At 34.6% G+C, this 25,825-nt stretch overlaps 2 protein-coding genes, 2 long non-coding RNA genes and 1 other non-coding gene across 10 annotated transcripts in view; 4 read left to right on the top strand and 1 right to left on the bottom strand.

The window, feature by feature from the left end:
* LOC114308918 (K(+) efflux antiporter 2, chloroplastic-like) overlaps positions 1-13,083 on the top strand; it is a 37,309-nt gene extending 24,226 nt beyond the window's left edge. Inside the window, exons 8-16 of the mRNA XM_082913398.1 lie at positions 6,963-7,134; positions 7,278-7,368; positions 7,866-8,002; positions 8,112-8,171; positions 8,294-8,413; positions 8,593-8,660; positions 9,097-9,168; positions 9,454-11,415; positions 12,794-13,083. Coding sequence (XP_082769524.1) covers positions 6,963-7,134; positions 7,278-7,368; positions 7,866-8,002; positions 8,112-8,171; positions 8,294-8,413; positions 8,593-8,607 — 595 coding nt within the window. The 3' untranslated portion in view covers positions 8,608-8,660; positions 9,097-9,168; positions 9,454-11,415; positions 12,794-13,083. The remainder of the gene's footprint in view (positions 1-6,962; positions 7,135-7,277; positions 7,369-7,865; positions 8,003-8,111; positions 8,172-8,293; positions 8,414-8,592; positions 8,661-9,096; positions 9,169-9,453; positions 11,416-12,793) is intronic.
* Positions 320-6,342, top strand: LOC145820611 (uncharacterized). Its single transcript, XR_014362494.1, has 2 exons — positions 320-459; positions 6,155-6,342. It is a non-coding gene; the product is annotated as an uncharacterized LOC145820611 (long non-coding RNA).
* LOC114308935 (U6 spliceosomal RNA) lies at positions 7,499-7,602 on the top strand. The gene has a single exon (XR_003645639.2). It is a non-coding gene; the product is annotated as a U6 spliceosomal RNA (small nuclear RNA).
* A 2,609-nt stretch (positions 13,084-15,692) lies between the features above and the next one.
* On the bottom strand, positions 15,693-24,906 carry LOC114284901 (putative disease resistance RPP13-like protein 1). 6 transcript variants are annotated; one of them, XM_082916848.1, is made up of 5 exons: positions 20,347-24,906; positions 18,942-19,132; positions 18,789-18,850; positions 18,385-18,453; positions 15,693-16,119 (listed from the first exon to the last, which is right to left on the bottom strand). In XM_082916848.1, exon 1 carries the CDS (start codon positions 24,649-24,651, stop codon positions 20,380-20,382), a length of 4,272 nt encoding a protein of 1,423 aa, XP_082772974.1. In that variant the 5' UTR covers positions 24,652-24,906; the 3' UTR covers positions 15,693-16,119; positions 18,385-18,453; positions 18,789-18,850; positions 18,942-19,132; positions 20,347-20,379. The 6 variants fall into 6 exon arrangements, with proteins under 6 accessions (XP_082772974.1, XP_082772977.1, XP_082772973.1 ...); XM_082916851.1 differs by having other exon boundaries at positions 18,942-19,117; positions 20,347-24,795; XM_082916847.1 differs by lacking the exon at positions 18,385-18,453.
* LOC145820612 (uncharacterized) lies at positions 24,618-25,574 on the top strand. Its single transcript, XR_014362495.1, has 2 exons — positions 24,618-24,740; positions 25,413-25,574. It is a non-coding gene; the product is annotated as an uncharacterized LOC145820612 (long non-coding RNA).
* Positions 25,575-25,825: the final 251 nt, after the last annotated feature.

Raw genomic sequence — 25,825 nt, 5'->3', positions numbered from 1 at the left:
TTTGTTTTTTTTTGTTGTTTTTTGTTTGTTTGTTTGTTTGTTTGTTTGTTTGTTTGTTTTTTTTTTGGTTTGTTTGTTTTTTTTTTTTTTAATATATATATTGAGTTATTTATGTATACATGTATTTATATATAAATATAGATATTAGGCTAGATTTATAGATATATCAGGATAGATATAGTTATATATACCTGGGTAGGAGATCAGAGGACGACGAGGGGGGGTGGAGACGAGCGACGAAGGGGATGAGTGGGCTGATCGGGGAGGAGTGACGAAGACGACAGAGGACGACGAGGGCAATGAGCGATGAACCGCTGGAGGAGTTGAGATCGACGAGCTGAGGAGCTGATCGACGAGCTGAGGAGCTGAGATCGATGAGTGACGACGCTGAGACGGAGACGAAGACGAAGCAGAATGACGACGGTGGCTGAAGATCGACCCAGCAGATGATCCAACTAGGTATGTTTTGAATCCTAACCCTAGAGGTGAAGCTCTGATACCATGAAGCTTGGATAACCAGCTTAGAGTATGATAGAATATCACCCCCTATTTATAAATGAAGATTAGGGTTTACAAGAAACACAATTACAAGATGATCCCTGAGGGCACAAAATGATTACAGACCCTAGTGTAACTTTCGGCTAATATAATATGCTAACAAAACTTTGATTTCTATTATAGAAAACCAAACCACTTTGGGAATAATAAATTAATCCCAAAGATTTTCTCTAAACCCGAAGGTTTATAATTTCTTTCGTTCCCCCTTTCCTTTCACTAAGGTGAAACTATTACAAAGTAGAAATCAAACTACTACTAAAACACAAGCAACAAATTGCTTCAAATATAAAGAAAAGTAATCAATCCAAATCAGGATTCTTTTGGTCCAAAAATCCTTTTCCACGCTTAGGTATTTCTGTTCAACAAAAATGTTAGTAGTCCAACTATTGGTTTTACAGTTCCAAATTCTATTCATTTGGTTTTTTTTTTTTTTTTTTTTTCCCATTCCCTTCCGCATCTGTATTTCTGTAAAGAAAGTTGGTAGAGAACCACAAGAAAATACAAAACAAATAATTGAAAAAAAAACAATAAAAGTAATAACTTATTTTAAACCTTCTAGCAATCTACTTAATAGCAAAATGAAGTAAAGAATTAAAAAGCTTTACGAGTTGCACAATAAACTTATAACTCAAAAATTAAATTAAAATTTAATAGCCAAGAGTTATATATAATTACTACACAATAAAATCATGCAAATAATTCTAGAAATAAAATCATGCAAATAATTCTAGAAATAAAATCATGCATAATTTTCTAGGAAAGTCATGCTCAAAATCTATAACATGCAAATTAAACTACAAATCTAGAAAATAATGAACATGTATATTATACTAAAAAAGTAGAACAATTATAAGCATGTCAATTTAACTAAAAAATTTGAACACTTATGAGCATGCAAAATTATATTATAAAATAAAGAAGCATGCAAATCATGGTAAGAAATTAGGAATCTAAACATGTAGCATGTATCTATTTGTCCAATTTCATGGGAAATATATAATCTGTTTTTAGATTGTTGTACAAATTGTGTAAATTAAATAAAATGAATAGATTCATAATTAATTAAATTTATATTACATAACAAGAAATCATGAATCTAAATCATGCTGGAGACTACAACTTGATGAACAGAAATATTTAACAAAATCAAATACTTAAATAAGATAGTAAAGAAAATAAACCAAAGCTTGTGTGATACCACAGTCCCCTTAAAGCAGATTTGCCGCCTCACCGTGAGTGCTGGAGGTATGTCGGCGTCTGTCTCCCAAGATACGACGGTTTAGAACCCGCTAATGCAGAAGCACCTTCTGCTCAGCTCCGGCGAACTGACAATGGTAGCACTCTCTCACACAGGAAGAATATATTATAGGAGTAGACTGACTATAATATGGGAGCAAAAATTTTTGTACTTGAACCAAAGAGGATGGTCTCCTTTTATACACAATGGGGAGGAGGAGAGAACTTAGCTTATTTTGTGATCATTTTCACAATGTTGAGCATGTCCTTATATAGGCATCTTTGGCAAGACATATGGCAAGGCCATGTGTACCTCATGGCTTCCAAAACCATGTGTCCGTCATGGTTAGGCCATGCGTGCCACATGGTTTCCAACATTAGGCCACACCATATATACCATATGGTTTCCAGCATTAGGCCATTCATCCACACATCCATACCACATGTTAAATGCACAATCATCATTCTCAATCTCTCATTTATGAGACCAACTTAATGAAACAATTTTTCATTCAATCCTCAAACCAAAAAACCATATTTTCCAACAAACAGTACCATGTCTGAGGAGAAGGCTCAGAGAATATCGGAAGCTGCAATAGCATTGAAGGACGAAGCAGCAAATGCTTGGGATAATGTTAATTCTACGCGCAATACCATTCAAGAGATTGTGAATGAAGAAACTGTTGCTCAAGAAGCTGTTCAGAAAGCAACAATGGCCCTTTCTTTGGCTGAAACGAGGCTTCAAGTGGTAGTGGATTCACTAGAAGCTGCGAAAGGAAGAAAGAGTGATTTAGAATATGAAAGTGGAGGGGAAGAATCGAATATATTGAGGAAAGATGAGGAAGCAGTCTTGGTTGCTCGAGATTTATGAAGCACGGACACCTCTTCGGAGGCAACGTATGGGTGTCGGACACGTGTCGGAAACGGACACGGACACGAGTCGGACACGTGGCCGACACTCTACCTAATGTGTCCCCCCTTTTTTTTGAATTTTTGCAGCCAGACACTCTTTTGGACACTCTTGGACACGTTATGGACACGTTGAAAACAGAGAGAAACCCTAACCCAGGAGACAGAGAGAAAACCTAACCCATTGAAGACAGAGAAAGAGAAAGGGGAAGAACCTATTAAAGCCCTAGATCGAGGCTAGGTCGAGGTATGTTCTTACAATTTGTGTATGTTTGACTCTCTCTCTCTCTCTCTCTCTCTCTCTCCCTCTATTCGGTGCTCTCTGTTCATCGTCGAACCTGTTCATCTTCTTCGACTCTCTCTTTCCCTCTGTTCGGTGCTCTATTCTTCGTTTCTTTCGTATCTCTCTCTCTCTCTCTCTCTATGTTCATCTCTCTTGTTTGCTCTCTCATTTTTTATTCGACTCTCTCCCTCTTTTATTCTTTATTTCTTTTTCTTTTTTTTACCTTTTTTGTTTTTAGTAATAAATTTTTTTCTATATTTTTTAATATTCTTGTTTGCTAAACATTAACATATAGAATAAATTATTTTTATTTGTAGAAAAAAATTGGAAATGATATTTAATATTAAAGTAAATAAATAAATAAATAAATAATTATATATATTGAGCATGTCCTCAGTGTGTCGTGTCCCTTATTTTTTTAAAATTTGAGTGTTCACGTGTTCGCGTCGTGTCCCGTGTCCGTATCCGTGCTTCATAGCTCGAGATGATATTAGAGTTTGTCAAGCTACTTTGACAAATTTGGAGGCAGAGCTGAGACAATTGTAAAGCAGAAAAGAGGAATTGCAAAAGGAAGTGGACCAGCTATGAGGTTGCAAAGCAAGCGGAAATGAATGCTTTAAAAGCGGAGGAAGATGTGGCAAATGTCATGCATTTAGCAGAGAAAGCTGTTGCTTTTGAACTTGAGGCGGCACACGTCACTATCCAAACTCGTCCCTATAGGTTTAGCGTCGTAACCGACCAGTAATCCTGGGATTACCAAAGGCCTCTGAATAGATCATCACATAATAAGGGGCTGCAAAAGCAAATATAAAACATACATAGACCATTGAGCTGTGCTGACATACATGGGACAAAAATTTAAAACTCATATACATATACCCACATATGATGTCATATACATATCCAGCTTACATCGTCAACCATATACCACAAAAGAGCTGTTCTTTAAACAAACAAAAGAAAATAATTAAACTTGCATCATGTTCACAAAACTTGACCTCTTGACTTTTAACGGAACCTCCTCGGGAGGCACAAAGGTTGGCCGACAAAACAGAATTCTAAGCGATCATCATTGAGCCTGGCCACGTGCCTGGTCTCCTACATACATAAATAATACAGTGAGCTGGAGCCCAGTGAATAATAACAGAGTAAAGGTTTTAATGAATGATGCCTATAGCAGATTCAGAATTCAGATTCTTATTCAGAAGCAGATACATATTCATATTCATGTTCAAAGTTCATACATTTCACATGATCATACATGGTATATCCATTAGCGTTAACAAATCCGATGACCCATGAAGGGACGGCCATAAAGGCATTCCGATGACCCATAAAGGAACGGCCATAAAGGCATTCCGATGACCCATAAAGGAACGGCCATAATGGCATTCCGATGACCCATAAACGGACGGCCATAAAGGTATTCCGATGACTCATGTGCACAGAGACGTTTCCGATGATCTATAAAGACATTCTGATGACCCATAAAGGGACGCATGTCATATGATGCTAAGGATGCCACAAACACATTTTAGAAACTTGGACAATCATTCATTCATACAAAACATAGTATTTCAGAAAACTGATCATTTCATATCATCAGAAAATAATTAAAGTTAAACATAACTTTACAGAGTTATTACTCACAGATAACTTCGATAGCAGAACAAATGGATCAAACAGCTTACGGCGCGTGACCTACACAAACGTGGAACGGATTCACATATTGAAACACACACTCGGATATTACTTAATTTATTTCGTTTCGTTCTTAGTGTGTTTCTAGCCTTTATCCTCATTATTATGTCTTAATTAGGGCTTAGGAATGCCTAAGATGTAATGAGGATGCCAAAATGTAACTCAGAACACTTAGTCAAATTTTCAAAAACAAGGGAGTCCGCTCGAGCAGTTTGTAAAGTCTGCAAAAGTACTGGTTGCATGATTTTTCCGCTCGACGAATGCTCGATGGTCGCTCTAGTGTAAGACTAAGTAAACAGGGTTCTCGATTGAGCACAACTTTGGTCGCTCGAGCGGTATGCAAAATTTTGGAAAACTTCTGGGAGCATGAATTTTACGCTCGAGCCACCTTCTTCTCGCTCGAGCTGAGATGCAAAGCTAAGGGTGGTCGCTCGAGCGGTGATGCAAAATTTTGGAATTTCCAGATTGATGTTCTAAGTCCAAAACTCAAATTCAAAGCTGCAAAACACATCTTTTGGGCTCAAAACTTGGGAAAACATGTTCAAACTTGTAAAGCATTGAGAATTAAAGATCGTTTCACAAAATCAAAGCTCAAAAGTATGCCAATTGTGTAATAGTAAACTTGAAACTTAAAGAACAAAACACGAGGATAACATGCATGTAACCAATTGAATTCAAAGCCTTCAAATCATAATCAAATGAGTTGTTTAGTTCAAAAACATGTTGAATTCCTTGAACAAAACCAAGATGAGAACATGTATGTAGAAATTCTTTGAAAACTAACTCAAAATGCTATGATATATGCATGCAGGCATGATATAGTTCTTGATTCACTCTTCTAAGCTTAATTCTGGCATTAATCTTAAATTTCCTTTGAATTCACATGTAAATGAGCTTGAAGTTACAAAATGTAAGTTGAATTCTTACATACAACTCTCAATTTCCTTCAACTCTCAATTTCCTTGAACTCTAGCAAGCTTGAGTGATTTTCCAAGTTAGCTGGCAATTCTCCCTTATTGTTTCCAATTCTCCAAAATTTGATCCTAATTCCTCCTCTCTCTCTCTCTCTCTCTCTCTCTCTCTCACGGTTTAGAACTCAAAAAGATGGTAAATTGTAATGTATTCAAGGGTTCTAGAAGCTATAGTGGCTTTATATATGTTTAATTAGTGGATTTAATTCATTCTTGATTAGGCTAATCACTTATATTTATTTTATTCTAATTATTTCATTCCGAATTAAATTTCAATCAAACCTACCGTAAAATTCTAAAAATTCCAAATAAAACATAACCCAAGTTAATTTCATGATCAGATGCCAAAAGGCCTTCAATTCGCAGAACAAGACAGAAACACAAACAGATATTTCTATGACTGACAGATACAAACACAAATAATGTGACACACATGCAATTAATTCAGAATTTCTTCTTAATAACTTATTAGGCATCCTTAATCATGGTTTAACAGTTAATCACAGGTCGGGGTTGTTACAGCACAATATGTAAATGATGCCGAGATTGCCTTACAAGGAGCCGAAAAAGATGTCTCCGTTTCTTATGTTGATTGTGCGGAAACTATTGTACAACAAAGTGAGGACGAATTGGTTGAGGAGGGAAAGTTGATTCAAGGAAATTCAGGTGGTGGTGTTATTGAAAGGGAAATAGATGTGCAAATTGATGCTACCTCTTTGGTTATTGTGCTTTTACCAGGTACCCAATTTGATGGATTTGGCAGAGTTTTGAAGAACCAAAAAGTTTATCTTCAGATAGTGATCAAGAAAATGGAAAAATAAGTTTAGAGTCATCAAAAGATACTGAAATAGATTCAGAAAAGTCAAAGAACATGGTTCAAACAAAAAAGCAAGATTTACAGAAGGATTTGACGAGGGAAGGATCACCATTTAATGCTCCAAAAGCATTGCTGAAGAAATCTTCTCGTTTCTTCTCTGCATCATACTTCTTTTCAGATGGGACTGAGTTCACACCAGCAATCCCTTTTCCATGGTCTTATTGAGTCTGCAAGGAAGCAATTGCCTAAGCTGGTCGTTGGCTCATTGCTCATTGGAGCCGGGTATATGCAACGTTTTCAAAGATGGAATTTCTCTGTCTATGATCCTTTTTACAGTAATATTTATTACATGTATCCCTTTGAATATTAGTTGACGGTTGTTACTGATTTTAGATTTTTATCATCAATTATTTCTGGTAACAGGATTTGTGAACATTTATTAGATTTCTATATCTGATACAAAAGTTTATTTTTTGATTTATGACAGGATTGCCTTTTACACCAATCGGGTGGAGAGAATTAACCAGCTATTTCTACAACCAGACATCATTACCGCTGGTATCGACGAAGTCTCATCAAATACAAAGCCTTTGATTCGTCAAATACGGAAATTGCCCAAGAGAGTTAAGAAACTAATGGAGATGATTCCTTATCAAGAGGCATGTGCTTGAAATTCCCTTGCTTACTTTGTTTGCCCTCAGAACCTAGTATTCCATACTACTTATTTGTTTAGGATTTTATTATATTTTTTGTTTCAGTTTACATGATTTAGTATTCTTCTTTTATTTTTTCTTTTTTTTAGGTAAATGAGGAGGAAGCTTCTCTTTTTGACATGTCGTGGTTGCTGTTTGCAAGTGTCATATATGTGCCTATATTCCAAAAAATCCCTGGAGGTAACTGAATCTCATGATCTATTATTGTAGTAGTTAAATTGAAGCCTCATCTTTGACTTCTTTAGTGTAAGTTGGTTGCAGCATGTGGCATGATTTCATGTTTGGATGTATAAGGTACATGCACTTCATGATTGTTCCTATATAGTATCAGATAAATTTGGAATGGTACATAGAGGATTAGCATGGCTCCTGCAGAAGGATGGCATACAAATGCCACTATCTGAACTCTTTTATATCCAGGTTTTTCTACTTGGCATTTCATAGCTCATGTTTCATTATCCTTGTTTGTTATTGATTATGCTTTTGTAAACGTCTAGAAGTAGAACACTATAATTGTTAGGAGTACAATTTAATGGGTTTGATAACAACAATCATACTGTTCTTGGACTCAGCCATCATCTGCATGTATTTTCTGGCCATTTTCTTCTTCTAATATGTGTTTGGAGTTTTATTTGTTTCATTGATGATGTATGTTTTTTATCTGTTGCAATGTTTAGGCAGTCCTGTTCTTGGATATTTGACTGCTGTCATATTGATTGGACCTTATGGTCTCTCTATTATTCATCATGTACATGAAACAAAGGCGATAGCTGAATTTGAAGTTGTTTTCTTGATGTTTAATATTGGCCTGGAGGTAGAATCCATCAAACCTTGAAGTTAATTTCTCTAGACAGCTATTTGCCATGACATTTGACCTGCTAATAACACAAAGAAAAGCTAAGCATTTTGTCTTCATTTTGCAGCTTTCTGTTGAAAGACTGAGTTCTATGAAGAAATATGTTTTTGGTTTGGGCTCTGCTCAGGTTGTTGGAAAACTTGTTTTTCAAATATTATCACTTGTGTTTTACCACAAGCCAGCAGTTTTATGTGCATTGATGCATTTGTATCTTAGTTTTGTTTTTTGTAACGTGCACAACAAATGCAGGTCTTGGTGACCGCAGTGGTGGTTGGCTTAGTTTCTCGCTTTATTGCTGGTCAGCCCAGTCCTGCTGCAATTATCATTGGGGATGGCCTGGCATTATCTTCCACTGCTGTTGTCCTTCAAGTAACAGTTAATGAGCAGCTTTGTAAGTTCTCATGCTATCCCATTTTTAGTTCTTATGTCACTTTGTTCCATTAGGATCAAGTAGTCAGGACTCAAAATTTGTTGGTTGATATGCTTTTATTAGGCAGTTGAATAATTTTATAATATTTTATTTTATTTTTATTGTATTTTTTCTGCAGGTATTGCAGGAATGAGGTGAGAGCATGTCACGCCATGGACGAGCTACATTTTCTGTTTTGCTTTCCAGGTACCTGTGTGGTCTCAGAAATTATGTTGACCTTGGATGTCATGAAGTGAATGAATTGCTTTTGGTGGAATTTACAGTGTCTTCTGATACTGTACAACTGTACTATGCCATAATTATGTGTCTTGGAGGTGAACATTTTGGAACTACATACACCTGTGTAATGTAGAACACAGTTCTGATCCAATGCTTTTGCACCATTTCTGCCTTTAGGTGTCATAATCTAAGACATGCATTTAAGATGCTTGAATTAGCAGAAATAAAGATAATGCGTTAATAAGTTTAGTCTGTATTTGTTCCTTAATTATCATATGTGATCGCACCTTCATAGTTTTTTTTTGTCAGTTATATTATCTGATTTGATTGTGTTTGTCTCTTTTGAACTATTGTTTTTATTGGCTCCTTTTTGTTTTTTTTTTTTTTTTGCCTTTTCCTCCAGGATTTGGCTGTTGTGGTTCTGCTGATACTCACACCTCTTATTTCACCGAATTCATCTAAAGGGGGCGGGGGGGTAAAAGTTCTTACTGATTCTTAAAATTTTAGGTTATCATACCACATGTATTGATGAACAGCCAACTACCACATCACCCTTTCTTCTGCAGTCTCTGTTAGGCATATGATGCTTAACTATATTTGTTTCCTACCTGGGAAAGTCAAATGAATAATTATTGAAGATTGTTTCACTTTTGAGCTTGTGTAGGATAGCTGCAACTGGTATTTTAGTTGTTTCTGCCAGTGCTATTGCTGCTTCTTCTTTTTCTGTTGTTACTATGGGTAATTTTCCCCTCATTTTTAGGTTGGTTTCCAAGCAATTGCGGAACCTCTTGGATTAGCTGCTGTGAAGGCCATTGTTGCAATTACTGCCATAATTGCTGGAGGGCGCTTGGTGAGTTCTCTGTGTTGCTGAACATAAATATGATATCGTAAGTGATGAAACCACATTTTATGCCTGACGATGCAATTTATATCATTAACTTCTCAACAAGTATCCTTCTTTCAAGAAATTTTAATAAAGCATATCATCATGCATCATCAGTGTGTTGTATCAAAGATAAAAATTATTGTCTACTTGAGTTTATGCATAACCATGGCGTAGCTTTTGACTGTGCACAAGCCAAGGATTTTCAGATTTCTTTTGCGTTTGTGAAATTCATGATATTAGTCATTCTTATGCTAATTTTCAGCCGCTTTGGCCGATTTATAAGCAAGTTGCGGAAAATCAAAATGCTGAAATATTCTCTGCAAATAGGCTCCTTGTTATTCTGGGGACTAGTCTCCTTACAGCTAGGGTATGCTGATGTGTTATTAAGTTTTACTCTTTTACATCATTCTACTGTTAAGTGTATGCATTTTTTTTATTATAAATGGAACAGACTGGCCTTTCCATGACATTAGGAGCGTTTTTGGCTGGTTTGCTTCTTGCGGAAACGTAATTTTCTTTACGGGTTGAATCAGATCTTGCTCCATATCGTGGCCTTTTATTGGGTCTGTTCTTCATGATGGTAGCAAATTACTTCTTTCTATAAGATTCATTTATTGTCTAATTTAACTAATAAATTACTTTTTCTTTCTAGAAGATCCGGTCTTCTTACAGAAGCAATGAAAAAATTACTCGTCCATGCAAGTAGAACGCTATCAATTTTAACAGATTGATATGATCACAGTATTGATGAACAGGAATAGTTTGCTCCGATACCTCTGGTTAACGGCCATTGTTCTTTGGGTTTCAAGTTGGAATGTCAATTGATCCAAAACTTTTTGTTTCAAATTTTCTGGTAATTATGGGGACATTACCTTTTAATTGGTGGCAAGACTATATTGGTTGCTGTAGCAGGTAGACTTTTTGGTATTTCAATCATATCTGCAATAAGAGTTGGTCTTCTACTTGCTCCGGGTAGAGAGTTTGCATTTGTGGCTTTTGGTGAAGCTGTTAATCAAGTTTTCCTCTCTATGAACTAAGTATTTTTCTTGCAAATTTTACTGTCTGATCGTTGATATTTTATGCAGCTAAGCTCTCTTTCTTTCTTTTTGTTTGTTTGTTTAATTTTACTAATTCCTGGGTATTGGATTCAAACATGTATGAGGGTCCACATAATAAAGACTTGATTTAATTCTGTTTTAAGTGAGTCAGCATTATTTAATATGAATATGTGGTTTTTAACTAGGCAAACATGAGAATCATATATATATAGAATATCAATGAACTAAAGTATATTGTAGTTACAAATGCATCGGGGTTTGTAATCCATAGGATTCATGTTTGGTATGATATAAATTACTTCTTTAAATGTGCATATATGCATACATGTCCTAGTTAAAAGGGGTCTGTTTTGTATATTCACCTTAAAGTTGATAGGAAGGAAATACCTTAAAGTTGATACTCAAGACTCAAGAGGAACTGTCAAAGGCGAGTGCTTGGACAGAAAAAAAATTACTTGCGTGGATTTGTGATCGGGCCACAACCCTCTTCCACATTTGATGCTGCGGCACGAGCTCGTGATCAACAGATGGATGCAATGAGAGCTGAGATGGACGCTCTTCATGAGGAGCGGCAACGAGATCATGAAGAGCTGATGAGGGGCAGAGAGGAGGGCAAGAGAGATCATGAAGAGATGATGAGGGAGAGAGAGGAGTTGATGAAACAAGCCGAAGATGGGAAAAAAGCTCGGGAGGCACAAGTACAACTCAATCATTTGAACAACATGGTCTCATGGCTCACAAGCCTCTTGCAGCCTTGAGATGGTCATTCTACTATTTGGTAAGAACATTTTTATTCATATGATACTAGAATTTCTAGAAAAATTCAAATATTGACATTATTGTTTTGAAAAGTTGAAAAAAAGAGTTCTGCCCGTGTTTAAGGATGGTCTTGTTTGCCATAGAAAAAGCAAACATGTTCAAGAGGTAGCAAAACCCCAAAGAAGTACTCCAAGTACAAGCATTGCTTTAATTCCATATTTTCACTAGAGAATGATACTAATCCTTTGCTCCCGGGTTATATCCTTAAAAGGCCTTTATATAGAGAAGCTTGGATTTACTGTTTAGTGTCAAAACAGCCAAATACAAAAATCAAATGGCTCTATTGGCTGGTTCCTTTTTAGGTGGGCATGCATTTTCAGTACTAGCTCTCTATTTTTTATTTGTAATTGTTGTCTGGTTACATTTGTAGATAGAACTAGATTGTTTTCCCTCTCATGGAAGCCTCTACCAATAAAGTGCAACCCACTTCCCCCTTCTTTCTGCTTTCTTTTCTCAACTTCTCCGGACATGCAACATATGATTAATTAGGACTCACAAAATCTTGAAAAGATTATATACATTTGAGTTTTATATAATTTTTTATTTTATAATTTGAAATGCCAATCTTATTCAAGCAAATACTAATGGGTGCAATTTTTTCGACCATTTATGCATGAGTTTCGGAGCTATCATCTTTTTTCCAATGGCATATGCACTATTTCAGTTTAATTTACAAATCTGAAACAGATGTTTTAGTTCAACTGAACAGTGTGATCTGGTGAATGCAAATAACTTAAGAAATATAAAATTAAATTATTCAAAGTATTATAGATATATTAATATTACTATTTTTGGGAAGAGGAAGCTATAGTTTCTGGGCACTTGATCCCCTAGGTATGATCCTTGATTTGATCTAGAACACATAGATAAGCAGTAGTAAAAAGGAATTAAAGTCTACAATAGAGTTATGCCTGTAAATAGGATGCATAGGTTGGGAGTTAGAGTCGAAATCGCCTTAAATTTAGTCAAAAAAGGGCGTTCGGAGGGCAAACATGCAAAACAGCCCCCAAACCAGTCAATGGATGTCACGTGCAGCTTCCTCGTGACAAATACAACTTGTGGGGATAGACGGTACGTAAATATGACACATTGGTTGGGAGTTAGAGTTGAAAACATCTTAAATTTAGTCGAAAAAGGTTTTCAGAGGGGGAAAATGCAAAACTAATGATTAATTACCTACAATGATTACTTTGAAAAGACAACTGGTTGCCTTGCATATGCCTCTGAGTTTTATATAATTTTTTTTATATATACATTCGAGTTTTATATGATTTTCTTTTATAATTTTAAATATGCCAATAAAAAATCAATACTAATGAGTAATTTTATTTTTACAGATGGTTTTTGCCGTGGAATTTTGGATACGGCTTTTTTTTTGTCTACGGAAGACATTGGTTTTTGTCTACAGATTACTATTGTTTGTACAGATAACTATTTGTGCGGTACGGATTACTTTTTTTGCGTGGTACAATTTACTTTATTCACGTGGTACAGATTACTCTCAACTTGGCATGGTACATATTACCTTTTGGCATGATATTGTAGATATTACTTTTTTGTGTACAGAAGATATGGTTTTTGAATAATCCTCTATTTCATATGGAATTTTATTTTTGAGGTTGGATTATGATTGGTTTGTATGGAAATCTATTATATTTGGAATTTGACATTAAATATGAATTTTTTGGATGGTTGAAAGTGAAGTGTGTGCACACATTGTGGAATGATAATATAATCGGTATATGTATTGTTTTGTTTATATACAGGGTACATATTGCATTAATGATGGAATAAATACAGTTGGTTGCGAAATTAATAAAAAAAACACTATATAAAGTTTTTGGCAACTAAACATTTAGTAGCCAAAAAAAGTGAAGTTTTTGATGACTAATATTTGGCGGTTGAAAAAGCAAGCAAAGATATTTGGTGACTAAATATTTAGTAGTAAAAAAAAAAAAAAACAAAAGCAAAAACAAAAACAAAAGCCTTTTATGACATCCTTTGGTAACTAAAATGTTTTGTCGTAAAATACAATGGGATGAAAATATTTATTTTTTTGGCGATTAAAATGTTTAGTCATAAAAAACAATGGCAACTAAACTATTTGGTGGCTAAATGTGACATAAAATAGCGACCAAAACATTAGTCGCTAAATGTAGTTCTATTGGCGACTAAAACATAATAGCCACTAAATATTTTAGTCACTAATAGAGAACTTTATTTTTATTTAAGAACTTTCGGCGACTACAATTTTAGTCGTCAAAAGGTGTCAATTAGGCATTAAGTTAGATTTAGTAAGAGAAGATAATTAGAAACCAACATAAATTTAGTCACCAAATACTATTGCCAACATGCCTGCGGCGACTAATTGGGTGACTAAAAAATCTAATTTTTTAGTAGCCGAAGGTGTATTTTCTTGTAGTGAAGGAAAATTCATTTTAGGACAATTTTGGAGGATTAGGTCTCCTAAAACTTAAAATCCAAAATTGTAGGCACCCAAAACTTTCTGTAGTATGCATCTACTAAGATTGTGTTTGGATAATAGATTTGGATAGAAATTTCAAAAAACCCAAATTTATGATCCAAACACAGTCTAAGAGATGGATTTCCATCATATGAGCTTAAAGTAAAAAAAAATTATATTTGTTGTTTTCCATTTGGTTGGCTTTGTGTATCAAGAAGGTGCTAATGTATGAATGGATTTGATATCTCAGTTGAGTTTGAAAGTGAAGTGCTTTCGTGTATCCTTTTAGGTTTCACAGTGGTAGCCTAAGAGACCTGGATATGAGTACAGACATGGGACATGGAATTCTCAAAAAATTAAGATACGAACACGGGGGGTACGGAATTTCTTTTATATATATTTATTTGCTATGTATATGAACATTAAGTTAGGGCACAAAGATATGAGAAGCATTGATGTTATATGTGGGTGTATTTACTATTTATTTATTTTTCACTTCTCTCCCCCATTTCCCTATATTTACTTTGAACCCAAATCAATTTTCTAAGAGAATTATTCAGACATAGGACATGTGTTCGTGAAGTGTTCCCATCATGTTTTGCAAAAAATAATAATTAATAATTTGACAAGCCACATGGATGTGCCCGATACATAGACATGCCACGTGTGTAAGGGTAAGGGTTCCGTATGGGAAATGCAACTGACATGTCTAGTTGGACATGCACCAAACAAGAATGTCTAAATGGTTTGAGTTTACTATATCACTATGCATTAGACTTCCATTTCATTCATAAAATGCTCAATTTTTTGTAGCAAATACCATTCTATGCTAAAAAAATATAAAATAAAAAAGAATAATACTTGGAAGCTCGAAAATAGTTGGCTCGAATTGGCTCGAAACTCAAAACGATGCCGTTTTGGATTCTCTTACCGATAAGATATATTAAAATTCTCTTACCGGTAAGATAATTTTCATTAAATAACCCCCTTGTAAAACGAAACTACCGTTTAAAACGACGTCGTTTTGGATTCGGGGCAAATTCGAACTTGGAAATTTCGAGCTACGTATCATTACTGAATAAAAAAAATGTTGAACAAATATGAAATCTAGTCATGTTGTGGTGTCCTTGGACATGAGAATTAGATAAATTGAACACCTAGACACATACCTGCACCTTACACCGATATTCGAGTTTTCCATAATGGATTACCCATTATGCAATGATGATACACTTATCAATTGAGCAAGATTGGCTTAGCTCTTGCCAAGTTTGAAAACAATCTACTCCTCACCAGCCAAGGTTAAGCAGCTAGAAGTATGCTTAAGAATTTGGACTGCAAGATATATTGCTTGATTTGGCTTATCTACACCTTCACTAAATATTCAAGGTGTACATGTCAAGTGCTATGACACAGACATAATGCACCAAACATCTATACTCTCCTTCCCACAAAATTACGACCTTAAATTTCATTTCCAAGGTATTTTATTTTTTCATGTTCCATTGATTAACAATTCAAAGTTTACTGAAACCATAGAAAAGAAACCAATTAATATAGATAGAAGTAATATTGTATTTACATTTTAAAGATCGATTTCAAGATTCCATTTGAGATGGAAATATCTCCTTGCTAGAAGTAAAGGAATAAAAAACCTTTTACTGGCACATCAGTTTTTCCAAAACTTCTCTGGTGCGTTTTTCACCTTTATTTTTTCAAATTAATCTATGATCCTTCCTCCATTCAGTAATATATAGATTAATCAATAGTCATTAATAAAAGCATTGATTCAACTTATTTATTTTGGAAGAGAGGAATTATAAGCATCAAATGGTGTGCTTCAAGGCCTACACCTAATACATTACGAGATCCCAAGGAGACAATATAAATTCCATCATTGCAGCTGCATCAAATATTCTTGGCCCATCACGAAAAAGGCCATCAAATTAAGTTTAAGAGCTAAAATCTAGCACTTCATAGAATGTTTGAATGAAGTACAAGATCATTTTTGCGACCTAAAAGCAAGATAAACTATAAAGCCAAAACACATGGAGCACGAAAAGTGACTTGTTTGGACTCGGAAGCTTTTGCAAGCTGCATGATGTCCCCATAGGAATGAGATGTTTGTACAGTTAGTGTAACCAATCAAGACTCAGCAATCCAGGATTCAATCTAAGACTAGACTAGAGATATGTTGTCCTGCAAATCAAACAAGTCTAGTGTTAATTCAACTTGTTGTAACAGAGTGAGTTAGGTAGATGTTTTAGTTAAATATTTTGTAAACATGTGGAGTGTATATAAGGTACTGTATATCTGAGTTTTCAATCTAATGAAAATCATTCAGTTTCAATAACTTCTTCATTTGTAACATTAAGAGAGGTAGCTATAGCATGGCTAGTCTGCATATATCCATCAGGGATGAATTGATAGATTAAAAACTCAATATCCACAAATAACTTAGAGAGAATGATATATATACTCAAGGCAGCTCAAATGGCAAATCAAGACAAATCAAAAATGGAGTGTGCTGTTAGATAATCATCAAGTTCACAAAAATACGATTCTTCTCCATATTACAAAGAATAAGTTCTAAGAATCAACCATTGCGGAGCCAGAAACGTCCATTAAACAATTCACTACTAATATCAACCTTCAATTACACATAATTTATGCTAATAAACTTGCGTAATATACAAAACTGGATCAAGTAATTTATAGTTACCAAATTACAAATACTATAATGAAAGCAAAAACCAGAATAGTTAATTTTTACAAAAATCAAATAAATGACCGCTTACATCACTAATACTAAAATTCCATAAATGCTAATAAAGTTAAACAATTGATTCTGTAAATCACAAATGGATAATATTTTCCTTCATTAAAATTTTGAACAAATTTAATTCAAATATATCCTTTGAACATAAGATTTGTTTAATTAATTTAGTTGAAGAAAACTACACCGTGTTTGTTGGCAATTCCTTTTTAATGCCACAAGTTCTCTTCTCTCTTTTTTTTTCCCACCTTTTTTAAATATAAGCATAAATCCTCTCCTAAACTGTCACAGAATGTCGTAATCATCTCCTTGGATATTAGGAAAATAGTGATATATAAGGTAAATAACACGTGAACACCTACAAAAGAATTCAAAGAAAGAAGAAAATGAAAAAGAATAACTAAAATATTAGAAGGAAAAAAAGGGTAACATGAGTATATATTAATCTCTATGCTTTATGAAAATAGTTCATACTTTTAGTGTACAAGATTGACCTCATTTAAAATAAAATTTTCAAAAAGTCCGAATAATAATTTCAGATTTTCAAATTTCCAGTGGGGTCACTTGACCCTAAGAATCAAGGCAATACACCAACAACTAGTAAAAGAATACAAAAGGGAAAATTTTTCCAAATTAAAGATGGACAATAGGAAACTATTCCTTCAATTGTAGTAAGTTAACATAGTGTACATAGAAGATATGAGGGCTGTTGCATGTGCAGTTACACCCAATTTTAATAGGTACCATATGACATTTGTTTGGAACCAAATAACATGGAAAACGTTGACAACACATGAATGAAAAACTTTTTGATATGGATTTATCTTTAATATATCTAAGGAACAAAATTGTCATTTGTTTCCATTGAAATGAAGTGTTTCCATTTTCCAAGAGACTGAAACGAAACACTAGTGGAATAACAAAATTCTAGTGTTTTCATTGAAACACGCCAAAACATAGTGAAACATACCAAAACATAGTGTGATATACCAAAAGAGTATACTGTATCTATACAAATTTAGAAATTTTCATAAACATTTATTACTACTGTTTCAGTAAATTTTTAGACCTTATTGGAAATTTTTGTTTAATAAAATTGAGTTATTTGACAATACTTAATAATTTTTAGTTCATAGTAACATTAATTTTTTAATTCTTTTACGTGAATGACTATACCAATCTCAATTTGTTTAATTAATCAATTATTAGGCTTTTATACATTTAGATATATTTCAATTTATATTTTCAAACATTCGATTTGATCTTCATTTCATAAAATATTTCCGAGATGTTTTTGTTTCTGTACTTTTTGAGACAACACACCGAAACGAAATTTTGATCTTTGTATATATATAATATTACTTTAAATCCAAAGGCCATTCATCAATTGTCTAATTCTTTGTGCAGAGATGCGAAAAAAAAGGACAGGCTTCCACACACAAATGCAGTAGACATAACATCACACAAATTCAATTACAATATTTACGGTGTGTTAAACATCCACTGGTTCTGAATTGCTTAGGAGATTAAGCATATGAAATACAGAACATGTTAACAATATACAAAAAATTAACAAATTATATGTAATGTGCCCATTAAAAACTTTGATGTATAAGAATATACTTAATATTAAAATATCAACTATAGCCAACAAGGAAACAAAGATTAATCAAATAATGTCGACTCACCCTCCGAGCAAAATGGGCAGCATTTTCCTACAGATTTTCAAGGGGTAAAAAAATAGGAAGATACTCTACCTGTACAATTCAATAAATGACTTCATTCAACTTTTTACAACACACAAGTTATTCAGTAACCAAAATTCAAATTATAATATAGTCAGGGACACATCATATAAATGCATGTACATTTAAGCTGATGAATAATCAGTATTGATGATCTACGAGAGTGAGTTAGTAATTAAAATAAAAATAGCAAAATGAGGCATGACTATAACAACCTATATATATAAATTGCCACCTTATACACCATACTACCCAAAAATTTTACAAACAAAAATAGTTGGGGAAGCCAAACTCACTACATTTTCAATATATGTAACTATAGATAAATAAAAAATCACTCAACATACCTCCATGAAATTGTGAAAGTCTGAACATTCTAAACATGAGCTTTCCCAAAGCTATATTTCCCCTAAACAAAATGAAAGGCCATATGATGCAAATTAGGTAAAGATATTACAAAAGACAACACCAAAACTGTTTCAACTAAAGAAAATTCTTACCAGGATTGGTCAAAGTGTACAAGGGGATAGTGAACAATCACTGGATGGACAGGATATCCAGGAACAAATGCACGAAGTTGGAAAGAAATGAGAACTCTTCCATTTGTTGTGGTTTCCTTGGGAATAAAAGCAGATGAGGAAATCTATCGGAAGAAGTCTTTCTCTGTGCTTAGATCCTTGAAAGCACATTTCTGTATCAAAAAATCCCTTATAGATTGATAAAACTTAATACTCTAATAAATTCTTTTCATGCAAAAAATGTAACTCCAAGTATACAATTAAAATTGTTTTCAGTTTCCATATTTATTAGAACAACTCACCAAAATGAAATTTGGACACCTGATATGCGTATATTTGTTTGTAACTTTTTAAGTTAGCTCTTATAGTAACAAAAAAATTGTTTAATTTTTCTAAGCATTTGCAAACTACTTACATAATTTCACAGCATTTCATTCTCTTTCATTTTTTATTTTTTTTATTTTTAACATTACCCTCATTTGACTGACCAAAAAATTCTCCCTCAAACAAGAATTTGTACCAACTTAATCACTTTCAATTTGACTTTTCCCGGTCACTAGATAGGCAACAACTTAACAAATACAAAAATAATTTATTAATAGCCTCTCTACTTGTGGGAGTAAGGCTGCGTACATCAACCTTTCCTCAGACCCCGCTTAAACGGGAGCTTCGTACACCGGAGACGCCCTTTTTAATGACCAGCCTAGAAAACCCAAACTAAGGTTTGGTTTTCATAATCAATTTTGAAAGATAATTTTCTAAAAATTTGTTTGGCTGTATATTCTAAAAATAGTTTTTAGAAATTTGAAAATCCAAAAGTCATTTAGTTTTCGAATTTGAAATAATTTTTAAAACTCTGTTTTGTTTTGGAGCTTTCAAAAATAGTTTTTAAGTTTCAATCTATATTTTATTATTTTTAGTGAAATTTTTAAGTATTTTAATCAATATTTTTTAAGTTTTTAGATACACTCAATCTAAATAAACCTAAACCATATAAAATTTATGAAAAAAAATCATTTAAAAAATCACTAAATATTAACAAATATACAAATTTAATAGATTTTTGTATGTATTTTATATTTATTAAAAAATTTAAATATTTTTAAAATTTTTAAAAATATATGCAGATTAGATGTATTTAAAAATAAAACAAATGAGTCAATATATTAAAAAAATACGAATTAAAAATTTAAAACTATTTTTGAAACCTCCAAAACCAACCAAAATTTTAAAAATTATTTACTCATCCCATAATGGTCCTCCAAATTTAAATTTAACAAATTTTTTTCATTATGATTTTCCACTTTTTGAAAAAATATTTTGTTTTTAAAATCTGAAAATAATTTTTAAATGTTTATATTTATCAAATTAGTTTCTGTTTTGATACCTGGTAATTTGACTGCTTGCATTGCGGTGCCCATCATCTTCCATTTTCATAAACTTCGACTTGAGGAATGTGAGCTAAGTGGGGCCAATATTTGCCTTTCCCCTTTTCACACTTCCCTGTTAGTCTCGGACATCTCTCGATCGACAATTTATTAAGTGAGGGAGGCAGCCTTTGCACTGGTAAAGATTTGAGCCTAGGGCAATCAAGGATTACAAGTATTTCAAGAGAGGCGAGGTTTTGAAACAACTTAGAGGATAGCTTCTCCAGATTTCGGAAATTACGGATCCAAAGTACGATCAGAGAGGTGGGCAGCAACATCCCATCTATCGGAAAGCTGGAACCCACAGGATGTTCTTCTTCTTCCCCTGAAATCGACAGTGTTTTAAGAGAGGGTAAGCTGTGCAAACCAATCTTCTTGAAGTTGTTGTTCCATTGTGAAATATTCATATCCAGCTGTTGAAGAGAAGTGAGGTAGTTGAAGCTCTGCAATCCGTGTGGTAGGGCCTTCAGTTTTTTGCATCCCGTGATATCCAATTGTCTCAGATTTGTTGCGGAGTGGAACCATCCTTCCGGAATGTACTCCAAATTCTTACACCCATACAACCACAATCGACTGAGATTCCTGAGATTAGGAAGGGCATCTGGCAAGTATTTCAGCCTATCACAACCACTGATCCAAACAGACACAAGAGATGGACAGTTAATTTCCATCCCCTCCTCTACTAGCAGTGCCTCCAACTTTTTACACTCCCAAATCAGAAGCTCTTTGAGTGTGGGTGGTAGCCCCCCACCTCTGCACGATATCAACCACGTAAGAGACGGACAATTCGTAACCTCTAACACTTCAAGACTATTGTCATTAATCTGCGTTATCCACCCGAATAAGGATTGCAGAGCCTCACAATGACGTATCTCGAGTCTTTTCAGCGTGCACGGAAAACCTGTCTCTGGAAAAGAGCCGAGACTTGGACACTTCCAGACACGCAACTCTCGAAGAAAAGTGAAGGTATGTAGCAGTCGTGGCAGTTTCTCCAGCTTTTCACAATTATCTATTCTTAGATGCTCAAGCCTCACTATGCTAGGGAGTCCCTCTTCTTGTTGTTGCTGATGTTGCCCTTCATTTTCTTCATCCTCATCTTCTTCAAACAATGAAACTAGCTGGGGGCAGTTTGCAATTGCTAAACTTCGGAATGCAGGGAAGCTGTGTTGCACTCTCGCCTCATTCTTCCACAGTGTCTTGAGTTCTTCACACCTAGTAATGTAAAATCTTTCGACTTCCATCAGCCCATGAGTAACCCATTTCGGCAAGAGCTCGAGTTTCTTAACCATCCCAATCCTCAAGGAAGTTATTGAACTCGGATGCTTAGACTTTGCATTTGTCGATATCACTTCATCATCAACCATACTCCTCATCTCAAGGACTGCTTCAAGGCTTGTTAGAGGAACGTCATTCATAGCTATCGAGGTGAGTGACGGGAGGCTATTGCTGGAACCTTCAACTAGGAATTGTGGGCACTTTGAAATCTCTAGATCATTCAAACAACGTAGATCCCTGGGCATCATCCAGCAGAGTTTGGGGCAGTCCCTAATCTTAAGATTATTCAAACAAGGTAGATCAGTAGGCAACATTTTAAGAAGTTTGGGACATTCTATTATGGAGAGATACTTGACATGAGTGAATGGTTGAACTTCCTTGCGATCTCCAAAAGTATACCAATCCTCCCATTCTAGCATATTCTCAAAGATTAGAGTCTCCAGTAACGGAAAAGGTTGAACACCGCCTTGCCCATAGAACTCACAACCGACATACTTTAGTACTCTCATTCCTTTAATGTAAAGCTTTTTGAGGGAGGGTAGTTGTCCGAGTGGTGGCAAGGATGCACAATTTCCACAATTATCTAAACTTAGGTCAGCCATATTGGAGAATAGAGGATCTCCTATCCAAGTCGGAAATCTTGTACCAAGGTAGCCTTTGATATGGAGCTCTTTTAAATTCTTGTGAGGTTGTAGCATGTCAAGCACTTCTGTTTCAACTCTTCCATCTCGTGAATCATCTGAGTTAACACTCCATTCCATTGATAACACATCTAACCCCTTCTTAACATTTAAATTCGCCTCCCTTGCATCTAATGGAACCACCACGTTCTGTAACCCAGATAGGCAAAGCTTCCCCCGAAGATAAATTAAGTTTCCCAACTCTCTTATCCCAAGCCCATTGTTTTTAGTAACAATAAAATTGGACAATGTATGAAGATTAACCAACTTACCTATTCCCTGTGGCATTTCTTCTAAGGAATGTGCATTTGTAATATCAAGATGACGTAGATCAATTAGGTTTCCCATGTCTGTTGGCAACTTTTTCAATTTTCCACATTCTCTTAACATCAATGTTTGTAGATTGTAGAGAGAGCCTAGTGATTCAGGTAATTCTTCAATGGAGGTGTGGGATAGGTTAAGATACCGCAGATGTTTCAAATCTCCAATAGAATTTGGAACTTCTGTGATGGAATATCTACTCATATTGAGCACCCTTAAGCGTCTTAGCTTCGGGAATAGATTACGGGGAACACTGCTTGCCAAAAGAAACCCTAAATCAGATTCTAAGGAAAATGGCAAGAAGGTCCGTAAATGCGTGGCTTTGTCAAAGATCTCAAAGTTTTTCATACCCTCACAGTACTTCTGCATGTAAGATGAATGTCGAGCTTTCTTTATATTTTTGCACTGCTCCTGATATTTCAATCTATCCTCCAATCTAAAACAAGTATCTCTTGCAACTACTTGAGCCAAATCATTGATGAGGTCGTGCATCATAAATTTAGAGCTTTTATCGGTACTTGATGGCTGGAAAAAAGACCTTGACAACAATTCTCGAAAGTACTTACCTCCTATATCTTCCATTTGTTTCTCTTTTTTTGGCGGAATGAAACCCTCTGCCATCCATAACAAGACTATCTCCTCTTCCTCAAATTCATAGTCCTTGGGTATTATTGAGCAGTATGCAAAACACTGCTTCAAATGCGAAGGGAGATGATGGTAACTTAATCTTAAAGCTGGAAGAATGTCACTGTCTTCGTGTGATAAATCCCATATTTTATTACACAATACATCTACCCATTCCTCATCTCGTTCTTTGCCAAGTAAAAGGCCACCGAGTGTCTTAGCAGCCAGAGGCAAACCTTTGCATTTCTTCACAATTTCCTTACCTATTGATATCAAATTTGGATTTGCATCAATACTTCTATTATGCTCGAAGGCACATTGTGCAAACAACGACCAACAATCTTCATCTGATAGGACCTTAATGTCATGAAGTTCTACAGCTCCCATCGTTCTTGCAACATCTCTGTTACGTGTAGTCACCACAACTTTACTCCCTTGGGCTCCATCACTGAAAGGTTTTTTCAAAACATTCCAGTCACTGTATTTTTTGTTCCAGACATCGTCTAAAACAATTAAGAACTTCCTTCCAGCCAAAGCCTTCTGCAGTTGAACTTGAACTTGATCCAAGCCATTAAAATTACATGTCTGGGCAGTCACTGACTCGAGAATTAATTTTGTTATTCTCATAATGTTGAACTCATCTGACACACAGACCCAGGCTTTCAAATCAAAATGCTTCTTCACGGTTTCATCATTGTATACCATCTGAGCCAGGGTGGTCTTGCCAATCCCACCCATACCCACTATGGGAATTATGCCAACGTTGCTATGATTTGATACATCCCCCTTTACGAGCAACTCAATTATCCTACTCTGATCGTGTTCTCGGCCGTAAACACCGCAAACACGAGGATCATCAATTAATGATGTAGAGTCTGGTCTTTGCCAAGTCTTAGTAGGTGTGGGGGGTCCAACAATCTTAACCAAATTAAGTTTCAAACATTGTTGAAAACTATTGTGCAATCTGGTATTGATCTCCTCAATCTTGGACTTCATTTTGAAATTAAACATAACATCTCTGGACTTCAAATGAGGGATGAGGTTCCATACCTTGCTCGAACTAGCTTGGGGCGGCTTTGCCTTTAGCTTGTGTTGCAAAGCTTCGGTGGCAAACTCATCCACTAAATCATCCAAATCATATGCTAGATCCTCGAGATCGTCGAGCCACAGGTTCACGGCTAGATGTTGCATTTGCTTCTCCTCCGCGTCAATCAGAAGAGCTTGAATTTGAGACAGCATATTGGTCCAATTGGTGAGCTGGGTATCAACACCTTCAAAGGAGGGTAATTTGGAGGAGGCAAAAGAGGACATCTTCTCAAACAGCAATTTGACGGAGGCAGAGAGAAAGATCTCTGCTACAGGCATTGTTTCCGATTACAGGAGGAAAAAAACCAACAGATCAGAAGCAAAAGCAAAGCAAAGCGAAGCAAAAGCAAAACAAAGCAAAGATGGAGGTTGCTGACTTTTCTTGAGTGAAAAAAAGCTTTAGCAGTCTCCAAAATGACTATTTTTTGATTGCTGAGATAAGTCAAAAATGGCGTCTTCTTTCATTGGCTCCAGGTCCCTTTGCGAAAACGACGTGTATATTAAAAAAATAAAAGAACCCAAGTTGGTAGAACCCAATTATTTTTTAAAATATTTTCAAATGAATTTATATCTCTATATATCATGGTTTTTCTCAGTTGGTAGAGAGCGGCTTGGCAGTTTTCCAATCTTTACCCGACAATATAGTTTTGGGTTTTGGTTCATACATTTTTTTTTTTTGTTGTTGAAATGTGATTTTTTCCTTATTATTATTGAATTTAAAATGAAAAAAATACTATGAGTAAAATAAAAAAGAAATTAAAGTGAAATTTAAAATTAATTATAAAGATCACCGGAATAATATAATCACTATATCAAATAGCTTAGATTATCATAGTAAAACTTATAGAGAATTTCATGAGTTCGAACAACACTCTTCAATACAAATCGAGGACTAAATTTTTTATTTTTTATTATTTTTGTGAAGATTTGCCTGACAATCATAAAAAAAATATTCTTTTTCATCATCATTTTTTTTTTGTTTTGGTTTTTTTTTTTAACCTTGATTTGATTTTGTTGTTTGTTTTATTTTCTTGTGTTAGGTTGCAAGTTGATAGCTTGCTAACCGGTGGCCTTGTTGGATCTTCCCTGGAATCAAGATAGGAAAAGTGGTAATGTTTATTGGGTAAATTAAATTGGGAGTTTTTGTATATCATTTTGATTCTCACATTTTTAATTGATTTAATATTGATTTTAATTTTAAATTTTGTATTAATTTGATTCAATTAATAATGTCAATTAGTGTTTTTGAAGTAAAATCGTTAATGAGATGATTGAGATTGACTCACTTAGTTAAGAAAATTTACAATTTTGTTCTTAAAAGCGTAACTCATGCTATTTATGTGTACACTTTTCATAATTTTTTTTTTTTAAAAAAAAAAAGAACTTAAAGATTGCAATCAATTAGGTTAAATTGAAAAAATAAAAAATTTAAGATTGAAATTGAATCAATTAA

The sequence above is a fragment of the Camellia sinensis genome, chromosome 2, assembly GCF_055761805.1.
Source record: "Camellia sinensis isolate YWXY chromosome 2, ASM5576180v1, whole genome shotgun sequence".
Lineage (NCBI taxonomy): Eukaryota > Viridiplantae > Streptophyta > Magnoliopsida > Ericales > Theaceae > Camellia > Camellia sinensis.
Note: the sequence above shows the minus strand (reverse complement) of the source record. Positions and strands in the feature narration are given on the sequence as shown.

Coding starts and splice junctions, on each gene's coding strand:
- LOC114284901 (XM_082916848.1), bottom strand. CDS start 24,651: ATGCCTGTAGCAGAGATCTTTCTCTCTGCCTCCGTCAAATTGCTGTTT.